Source organism: Impatiens glandulifera, unplaced genomic scaffold, assembly GCF_907164915.1.
Source record: "Impatiens glandulifera unplaced genomic scaffold, dImpGla2.1, whole genome shotgun sequence".
Classification (NCBI taxonomy): domain Eukaryota; kingdom Viridiplantae; phylum Streptophyta; class Magnoliopsida; order Ericales; family Balsaminaceae; genus Impatiens; species Impatiens glandulifera.
Genome location: NW_025919093.1, coordinates 59397 through 70257, shown reverse-complemented (window position 1 = coordinate 70257; position 10861 = coordinate 59397). Strand labels below are relative to the sequence as shown.

Sequence of the window (10861 nt, the reverse complement as noted above, 5' to 3'; positions counted from 1 at the left end):
ACATAAGCTTTGTAAAGTAGTCACTTTTTGAAACTTTCAAAATATTCTCTAAATATAGTAAATATATGTGAATATTCCTAAAAGTTTTCTTATAATTTTTGCTATATAAATGATTGACTATAGAATATTTCTTTGTTCTTCTAATTGGTTTTTGATTCTTATAAAATGGTGAGCATTCCTTTCATAATAAAACTAATTTGTAATTATATATTTTATTTATTTGTGGTATTGATTGATATTTATTTTTATATATGTATTGACAGGAGTGGTTAAACATCTTTTTAATATTTTCATGTTCCCTAGCATTATTTCTAAACATTAGTTTAGCCGATATATTTGATGTAACTAAATTTGGTGCACGTGGAAATGGGCAGGTTGACGATTCTCAGGTAATGTTTGTTACGCGAACTGATTTATTTTACTTTATATTACTATTAATTATGTCACGGAAGAAATTTGTTTAAAATAAAGCACACTTGTAATAAATTTAACTTTTAATATATTGCAATATTCTTAACAAATTGTGTTTTATTTTAACTTCTTTAGACTAATTTCAGTTAATATATATTATAATGGACATGAATTTGATAAACCCTAATTTGAAGGCTTTCTTACAAGCATGGGGTAAAGCATGTGAAAGTAGCAGCATTTCTACCATGTTGGTTCCTGGAGGAAAAACATATTTGTTGATTCCTATTCAATTCAAAGGCCCTTGCAAAGGGCCATCTATTCAAGTTCAGGTGATGATCTAATTTTGTGTCGATTTAAGAAAAAAGCAAGAACTTTTTATGACCTGATTTTAATTTCTTTCTAATTTTTTAAGATGATTTTATTTACTCATTATAAATATGTTTCTCATTATTTTAGATTGATGGAATCCTATTGGCACCCAGCATCAGGAGTCAATGGAAAGATTGCCCGGATAATACATGGATCGCGTTCTCACAAATTATCGGCCTTCACATTAATGGAAAGGGAAAACTCAATGGCCAAGGTTTGTCATGGTGGAAAACCAACCCACGTAACAACTATAACCAATGGAACCAAGTAAGTTTTCTTTACATGCAAGGCTAGCTTGATTTTATCTTTCATAATCAATTCTAACGAAATGCAATTACCAAAAAAATAAGCATCTTGAAATGCAATTTGATAGGTAGATATTCTAAATTTTAAACCTTGTAATCTATTTCCTTCATTTTCAGAAAGAGAGTCCTTGCACCAAATCAACCAGTTTCTGCTCAAAAGCGTCGACGGTAAGCACATACTCAATATCAATTTTAGGTTATCATACATAAGGATGTTTAGAACTTTTGGTTTACCAAATTGATCGATATACCTTGATATATATATATATATGCAAAAACATCTATAACAAATATATGAGGACATTCTTTTTTATCTTTCATAATCAATTCTAGATGAGAATAGTATTGTCTTAATTTATGTAAGAAAACATAAGCATATTGAAATTCAATTTGATAGGAAGAGATTCCCAAATGAAAACTATGTGATCTAATAATACTAATGTGTCTTTTCTTTTTCTTCATTTTTCAGATATTAGGTGCCTGCGCAAAACCGACGGTAAGAGTGTTGTATGATTCTTTGACTAAATCAAATATTATAGGTCTCGTAAAAAATTATGTGATCCGGAGCTCTTATTTGATGTGATCAATCATTTCTAAATGTGTTAAACTAGTGAATTCTTGTAAATTACAAATTAACATTTGATTAAATCTAGTTAAGTTACTGAAATTAATTATTTTATAATTGTTTTATCAAATGTAAATAATTAATTAATGATGCAGGGAATAAGGTTCATAGGTTGCAATAACCTTGTATTAAGTGGGTTGACTCATATCAATCCTCCAAGTAGACATATAAACATATATGGATGCCAAAATGTCCAAATTTCTCACCTTACAATCACGGCGCCTGCAAACAGCCCTAACACAGATGGAATCGGAATTTCTTCCTCTAGTAACGTCAGAATTACCGACTCTTTCATCGGCACAGGTGTTGTATGTTGTCTTTTCGTTATAGTTTTGTAGTTATTTGTTATAAAGAAATATTTCGCATAATTTATTTAACCTATATGATTGTAGGTGATGATTGTGTTGCAATTTCAACGGGTTCTACAAACATTTTTGTGGGAGGAGTTCAATGTGGACCGGGTCATGGTATAAGGTAAAATAGTGAAAATTATTTACTCTACTTTTATATTTGAGAAATTAAATCAATTGATATAGTTTTTTTGGTCTTATTATTATTTAAGTGTTGGAAGCCTTGGTCAAGGGGGGTCTTCTTCAAATGTGGATGGTGTTTTTGTACAAAACTGCACTTTTACAGGAACAGAAAATGGAGTCAGGATAAAGACATGGCCGGTAATTAAATATTTAATTAATTAATTAACTACATATGATAAATTTAACATTTAATTATCAACATGTTTATTTGTTAACTTTTAGGGTGGAAAAGGTTATGCAAGAAATATTACATTTACTGGCATTCGGTTGAATAATGTTAAGAATTCTATTATTATTGATCAGACATATTGTCAGGTCGCTGAAAATTGTCAAGATCAAGTAAGTGTATAAAATTCTTCTTCTTTTTGTTTAATTAATAAATGAAAACAAAAGAATTTGTTTGATGTTTTCGTCTTTTTAAAGGCGCAGGCAGTGCAAGTGAGTGATGTGAAGTACATAGGTGTTCAAGGAACATCCGCAACGCCCCAAGCAATAGTCCTACAATGCAGCCACCATGTTCCTTGTAAAAATATTATTTTTAACAGAATAAACATAACGTCGTCCTCTAAGGGTAATGCTTTGGCTAGTTGCAAGAATGCAGTGGTGTCTATTCAGACCGCAATATCTCCAAATGTTTCGTGCATCAGTGCCATTTAAAGAGTTAGGATCTATTGTTTTGGTACTTTTAATCTCATTTATAGGATTGAAATCATTAATTAACCTCTTGTATTGGAATAAATTGAATAAGATTCTCTATTCTTATGCTTTATCATTATTTTTTCTTTCATTCACTAAATAGAATACTTGGTTAATATCATAAAAAATATATTATGAAATCAATTTTATTGATGTATGACCGGGACAGAGACACAAATACATTCTCGCCCCATCTCCAGTCAACTCTTGATCAAACCGGGGAAAATCCACCCCAAATGGGGCAATTTGGTTCGGTTTCTGCGAGACGTTTTCAAATTGACATCCTTATAGTTGCGACTGCAAGTGCTAATGACTTTGCAAATGTTCAATCGGTTGGGAAAATGTCACAAAAGACATTGTACATTGTTAATTTACTTATAAAAATGTTGCAAATTGACAGAGAAGAAAGTGATATGGTACTACGTTAGCCCTTGGAATAGAGCATTATTTTTAACTAATTTTTCTGAGTAAGATCTATCTATTTTCAATCCCATACCCATTTTGCCAAGATACCCTTCTATGGTACTTCTCTTTTCTAACCAAATGTGGGTGATGAGCAAAAAAAAATGTTATGATTTGGACACCTGATTTTGTTCATTCCTTTTTAGTATTTTAATAAGTCCAATACTCGAAATTAGTTATTGAAGCTAATTGGAATTTCTAACGGTTTCAGACATCATTACAAAAAGAACTTTCTTACCGAACATTTTCACTATTTATTTTCTTTTTCTATACTTGTATAATTCATATGTATAAATTAGTCCATAAATGAGAGAGATGAAGAGGGAAGAGCTGAAGAAAAATTTCAGAATAATTGAAAAAATAAATTTTCAATTCTAATAGATAGAATTTGTTGTGATGTTCATTCAGAACCCTTATCTAACAACTCAAGTATATATGCACAATTGTATAAACTCATCAAATCAATCTTGGATCACGAAGTTAAGTGACCATTGACAATGCAAAATTAAGTGAGTCGCTGATTTCAAATTTTTATGACAAATACGACAACGACTTACCATAATGTATCTATATTCCATAATGACATAAAAATCCCACGAGAAGCTCCTATAAATCATTATGCTTCCAACCACACGACTATCAATACTAATCTCTTACAATTCGCTAATCAATCATTGAATTATAGTCTCACTAAAACAATACATGCCACAACAAAGAGTTCCAAATATTGACTTAATGTCGTATCTCTTCACACCATCATTGATTCCATAAGCGTTCCATACAATAATTTTTTTAATCATTGATAAAATTTAATCAAAATAACCATTTCTCATCTTCTAAACACGCTTTAATCTTGTATATATAACTATGCGGTAGTTCATTAGCTTCTTCAGATGACGACGTTGATAGTCGCTCGATGAAGAAAGGCTTGAATGGAGAGTATTATAGAAAGAGTGAGAACGCGTGCACATTGGGTCACATTGTAGTCTTCAATTCAATGACCTCCCACTACAAAAAAACAGTGAAAATGCAACGTATGAGTGCAATATTTTATTTTTTAATGCAAATTTTTTAAAACTGCAATACAAATTATAATAAATATATGAAACATTGCAAAATTTCCAACAATATTTTCAACTTAAATGTATTTTTACGGAAATTAAAATCTAGAAAATATTTATTGCAAAATATATCACTAGTAATAGAAAAATATAATAGATTTTCTAAATTTATAAAAAAATATTGTTGCAACAAATTTTGTAATAAAGAAATTAAAGAATATTGCTAATAATATCAGTAAATATTCGGAGCTAAATATTTGCAATTATTTTAGCAACCTAATTTATTTCCATTAATTATTGTAATAAATTTATATAAATAATGTTATCGTTGTTGTAAAATAAGTTATAAAATAACTATGCTAGTTTTGATAATAATACTTGTAATAGATATTGCATTAATTACAATAAAAAATATTTTCGCAACAAGTACCGCAATTAGCATAAAATTAATTACTACAAAGAAAATTGCAATTTTATATAATAGTTTTCAAAATATGAATCGAAATATTCGTAAGATATCAGCAATAACTATTGCATTAAATAAATTAGTAATCTATTCGCAACGAGCACTGCAATGAGATTATAAAGAAGTATTGCAAAGGAAATTACAATTTTATATAATAGTTTTCAAAATATGAATCGAAATATTCGTAAGATATCAACAATAATTATTGCGTTAAATTAAATAAATAATCTATTTGTCACAAATACTGCAATGAGATTACAATCAAGGATTGCAAACAAAATTGCAATTATATATAATAGTTTTGAATATTTCAATCCAAATATTCGTAAGATTTCATTCAGCCATAACTATTACATTTAATTAACTTATTACAATATAAATATTTTATTCGCAATTATACCTGCAATACTTATTTATTAACCTATCGCCAATAACATTGCAGTATTGTATAACAGTTTTATTGTTTTTTTTCTTTATGTATTTAAGAATCTTTTGAACAATATTTCCGAACAGCTTTTCATTAGTATCTTTTTATATTTTTGGTCTGGTTAACATATATTAATTATGGTTATTTTGTTTATGATTATGATTATTTATGTTTATTATGGTTATGATTGTTTATGTTTTTTAGTTAAATAAATTTTGAAATGTTTATACTTATGATTATTTATAACATTTGCATTTTTTTAGAAATATTCTACGTATAAATATTGCGAATAATATTGCAGATTAATAAAATTTGCATAAATCTAAGTTGATCGCCACATTACTTCAATATTTGCAATCATAGTTCAAATTGCTGTAATGTTTGCAATATCTAAATAATTAATTGTTGCACAACCTATTGCGTTCTATTGGGTTTTATGTTAAATATTTTTTAACTCTCGGGTAGAAATTCTTAATTTGTGTATACAATGATCTTTGCATTATTCTATTATCCTAGTTCAATTGGTGTAATTTTTGCAATATCAATATAAATCCCATGTTTTTTATTACAATAATCTTTGCATTATTCTATATCCTAGTTCAATTGCTGTAATTTTTGCAATATCAACATAAATCCCCTGTTTTTGAATACAATAGTGTTTGCATTATCCGATGTTTCTAGTTAAATAGCCCTAACATTTGCAATATCCATAATATTTATTATTTCAATCTACCACCAACTACCCATGTACTTGTCTAGTTTTTTTCTTTAATTACTTTATCTTCTACATTTTGTCTATAATCTCATACATGTATGATGTATTTCTCTTTCTTCTATCCATATTCTTAGATGATCTTCATCCTTTGATCAACAATATCAAGTTCATAATACACCAAGGTAAATATTATTTTATACTTTCTATTACATATAAGTAGATATTATTCTTATTTGTATCTACATCTCAATCCTTTATAACATTTTTATGGGATCTTCATCATTTAATGACCAACATGTAAGTCTTCAATAACTTTTGTATATATGATCTTCATCCTTTGATCAATAATATCAAGTTCATTCATATAGTTCATAATACACCAAGGTAAATTAATGTTATTTTATTCTTTATATTATATATAAGTAGACATGATTCTTATTTTCATATACATCTCAATCTTTTATAACATTTTTATGAAATTTTTATACTTTGATGAACAATATGTAAGTCTTCAATAACTTTTGTATATATGACAACATGTATATATTGCAGATTATATCTATAAATATAAAATGAGGTTTGATCGAATATGGATGTACAATAAAAAACCTGAATGCATGGAAGATTATTTGAAAGGTTTGGATGAGTTCATTTCATTTGCTACAACTCAACTAGGTTATATGGATGGTGAAAAAATAAGGTGTCCTTGTCGAAAATGTCGAATTCAAAAGTTCATAACGTCTGATATGTGCCATCAACATTTGATGAGGCATGGATTCATGGACAACTATTACACATGGGCTGCTAATGGGGAACCTCTTCAAAACTCACAAGTATACAACTATCAACGTACACGACCTTCGCTCGGTAACAATGAAAGATCAAATGCTTATGAGTCAATGATATATGACATGGCATCAAGTTCCCAACCAGATGTGGGAGATGAAGGTACTACCAATTTCACTACACCACATATTTTATCTGAAAGGTTCTGGAAAGCATTGAATGCAGCACATCAACCCATATGGCCTGGTCATGAAAGCGAGAGTAAACTATCAGCAACGGTAAAACAACTAAATATGAAATCTGAGAACAATTTGTCTGATCGTGCTGTAAATCAAAATCTGGACTACATTAGATCATTGTTACCCAAAAATAATTGTATGCCAGATAGTTTTTATAGCATGAAGAAATTGGTTGAAGATTTGGGTTTGCCCGTGATAAGAATCGATGTATGTAAAGATAATTGCATGCTTTATTGGGGTGAAGATATTGATAAACAATCATGCAGGTTTTGTAATCTTTCCCGATATAAAGAAGACGTTGTTAAACCGAAGCCCCATAAACAACTTTTTTACTTACCTCTTGCTCCCAGATTGCAGAGGTTATACGCATCAAATGTTACAGCCGCTCACATGACATGGCATGGTCGTCATGTTAACAAACCTGGGATGATGTGTCATCCTTCTGATGGAGAGGCTTGGAAGTGGTTTGATCATCATTATCCAATATTTGCACTTGAGCATCGAAATATTCGACTCGGCCTTTGTTCTGATGGATTCGCTCCTTTCGGCCAGTTTGGAAAAGTATATTCATGCTGGCCAGTAATTCTAACACCTTATAATCTTCCACCAGGCATGTGTATGAAGTCACCGTATATGTTCATTTCACTAATTATTCCCGGGCCGAAAAGTCCACAAAGAAATATTGATATTTTTCTTCAACCGTTGATAGAGGAGTTACAAATGTTGTGGAATGTCGGTGTTCCTACCTATGATGTCTCCCGGGGTGAAACATTTAACATGAAAGCAATGTTGTTGTGGACTATTAGTGATTTTCCTGCTTACGGAATGTTGTCAGGCTGGAGCACTCATGGAATTGATGGTTGTCCAATATGTATGAAAAAATCAAAATCTTTTCGATTAAAATATGGGCGAAAGGCTTGTTATTTTGATTGTCATAGACAATTTTTGTCGCCGGAGCATCCTTATAGAAATGACACACAACATTTTACAAAAGACCGCGTGGAAACAACTCTTCACCCCCCTATAAAAGATGGCAATGAAATATGGTCGGAAATTTCACATTATAAGCTTGCAAGTGAAACTCCCCATGATTACCCTCATGGATTTGGCGATTATCACAAGTGGACTAAGAGAAGTATATTCTGGGAGCTTCCGTATTGGAAAAAACTTCTCATTCGACATAACTTGGATTTTATGCATATTGAAAAGAATGTGTTTGAAAATATTATAAACACGGTTATGAATGTGAAGGGTAAGACGAAGGATAATATTAATGCGAGGAAGGATATGTTTGTTGTGTGTAATCGTCCAGAGCTACATCTTGATCCTGATACAATGTCTCATAAGCCTAAGAAGGCTTCTTATACCTTGACGAAGGCAGAAAATATCATAATTTGCAAATGGCTCAAGACTTTGAAATTCCCAGATGGTTATGCGTCCAATTTGTCAAGATGCGTTGATACAACCGAATCTAGGTTGATTGGATTCAAAAGTCATGATTGTCATGTGTTTTTGGAAAGGTTATTGCCAATTGCATTCAAACGATTATTACCTCAATTTGTTTGGGGAGTCTTGACTGATTTAAGTAATTTCATGCATGACCTTAATTGTTCAAGTCTGAGCTTAGACAAAGTGGATAACTTACAATCTCAAATTCCTATAATTTTATGCAACTTGGAGAAGATTTTCCCGCCTTCCTTTTTTGATTCAATGGAACATCTACTAATACACTTACCATATGAAGCCAAAATAGGAGGTCCTGTACAATACAGATGGATGTATCCCTTCGAGAGGTATGTACGTAATTATTTTGTATTACATTTCTTCAAAATAATTATATTTTGTATTATTTGTACTCTTTTTGTATTTAGGTTTTTGAAGAGTGTGAAGAATAAGGTGAAAAATAAAGCTAGGATTGAAGCATCCATATGCAATGCCTATATTCTTGAAGAAATATCAACATTTGCTTCATATTATTTTGAATCGAATGTAAATTGCAAACAAAGACAACCTCCGAGGAACACCGAAGGGTCAGTGAACATAAATGAACAACCAATTTCAATTTTCAATTACTTAGGACGTGGAAGTGGTGGTTCAAAGAGATTTCTAACTAGCAAAGAAACATTAGTGGCTCACACGTATGTCCTACTAAATTGTCCGGAGGTGGATTCATATTATAGGTAATCAACAAACATGAATATGGTAACTTATTTAACAATTGTTAACTTCGATTTTATTATTGTAGAACTTTTTGCACCATGAATGTTGGAGTCGATCTTGAAGAAATAGATTGTCAATTCTCATCATGGTTTCGGTCAAAGGTGATAATCTAAAAATTTTAATTAATAAATTTACATGTATCTAAAGATTATTATAATTCTATTTGAAGGTTTTACAAGATCAAAGGGGGGTTATTGATAAAGAACTATCTTATTTCATATCATTTGGTCCCAAGACTCCAACAACTAGATATTCAACATACTTCATTAATGGTTATGTGTGGAGGGCTGGTGATTACGGATCTAATAAATCAACCATGAATAGTGGTATTTGCGTTCATGCAAATGATTCTGATTATTATGGGCTTTTGGAGGAGATTATTGAATTAGAATATCCTGGTCCATGCTTACATGTAGTTCTATTCAAATGTTTATGGTTTGATCCTATTAGAGGTACTAGAGTTAATGACACATATAGACTGATTGAGGTGAACATGAATCGTACATATACTAAATACGATCCATTTGTTCTTGCTCAACAAGCTATACAAGTGTACTATTCGAACTATCCAACCCCAACGAATGATCGTAATTCATCATGGATGGCTGTTTGTAAAACAAAAGCAAGAGCAAAGATAGAGGACATATGGACAAATGAAGTGGTGTATCAAAATGAGTATCCTACCATAGAATTGTATATTCCCCTAAATATTCCCTTGTATGATGTCAATGATTTGAGTGATCCAAATGTTTTAAATGGTGAGTTAGATGGATTAGAGGAAACTGGATTACATGGAAGTGGTGCAGAGGGAAGTGAAGATCGAGAAAGTGATTCAGATATAAGTACAAATGGAGAAGTTGAAGATAGAGGAGACGAAGAACAATCAGGAGATGACATATTTTAATGTTGTTGTTTGAAAACTAATGTTGATGTACTTACATATTTTAATGTTGTTGTTTCAAAACTAATGCTTATGTACTTGCATATTTTAATGTTGTTGTTTAACATAATATGTATGGTATATTGAATATATGCTGGATTATTTGAATGTATGCTGGATTATTTGAATATCATTGGATCTGCAATATTCAGTGCAATATCTTTTTAGTTAGTACATTGCGAAGATTATTGCAATATAGCGGTCATTCTTGTTTAATGCGTAAATCGTTGCAGCACAAATTTGCTTAAATCTACCCGAGAGCAAAAAAATTAATTACTAAAAATGCCATTGGATTTGCAATATTCAATACAATATCTTTTCAGTTAGTACATTGCGAAGATTATTGCAATATAGCGGTCATTCTTGTTCAATGCGTAAATCGTTGCAGCGCAAATTTGCTTAAATCTACCCGAGAGCAAAAAAATAATTACTAAAAATGCCATTGAATATGCAATATTTAGTGCAATATCTTTTCAGTTAGTACATTGCGAAGATTATTGCAATATAGCGGTCATTCTTGTTTAATGCGTAAATCATTGCAGCACAAATTTGCTTAAATCTACCCGAGAGCAAAAAATTTAATTACTGAAAATGCCATTGGATCTG

General features: G+C 30.6%; 2 protein-coding genes across 2 annotated transcripts; both read left to right on the top strand.

Moving 5' to 3' along the window:
• The first annotated feature begins 578 nt into the window (after positions 1 to 578).
• Positions 579 to 2900, top strand: LOC124917415 (probable polygalacturonase At3g15720). The gene is made up of 9 exons (XM_047457865.1): positions 579 to 740; positions 868 to 1047; positions 1203 to 1253; positions 1555 to 1581; positions 1806 to 2013; positions 2103 to 2184; positions 2273 to 2381; positions 2466 to 2582; positions 2667 to 2900. Exons 1-9 carry the CDS (start codon positions 579 to 581, stop codon positions 2898 to 2900), a joined length of 1170 nt encoding a protein of 389 aa, XP_047313821.1.
• Positions 2901 to 5967: 3067 nt separating this feature from the next.
• LOC124917414 lies at positions 5968 to 10303 on the top strand. The gene is made up of 5 exons (XM_047457863.1): positions 5968 to 6252; positions 6623 to 8888; positions 8967 to 9275; positions 9341 to 9416; positions 9485 to 10303. Exons 1-5 carry the CDS (start codon positions 6165 to 6167, stop codon positions 10217 to 10219), a joined length of 3474 nt encoding a protein of 1157 aa, XP_047313819.1. The 5' UTR covers positions 5968 to 6164; the 3' UTR covers positions 10220 to 10303.
• Positions 10304 to 10861: the final 558 nt, after the last annotated feature.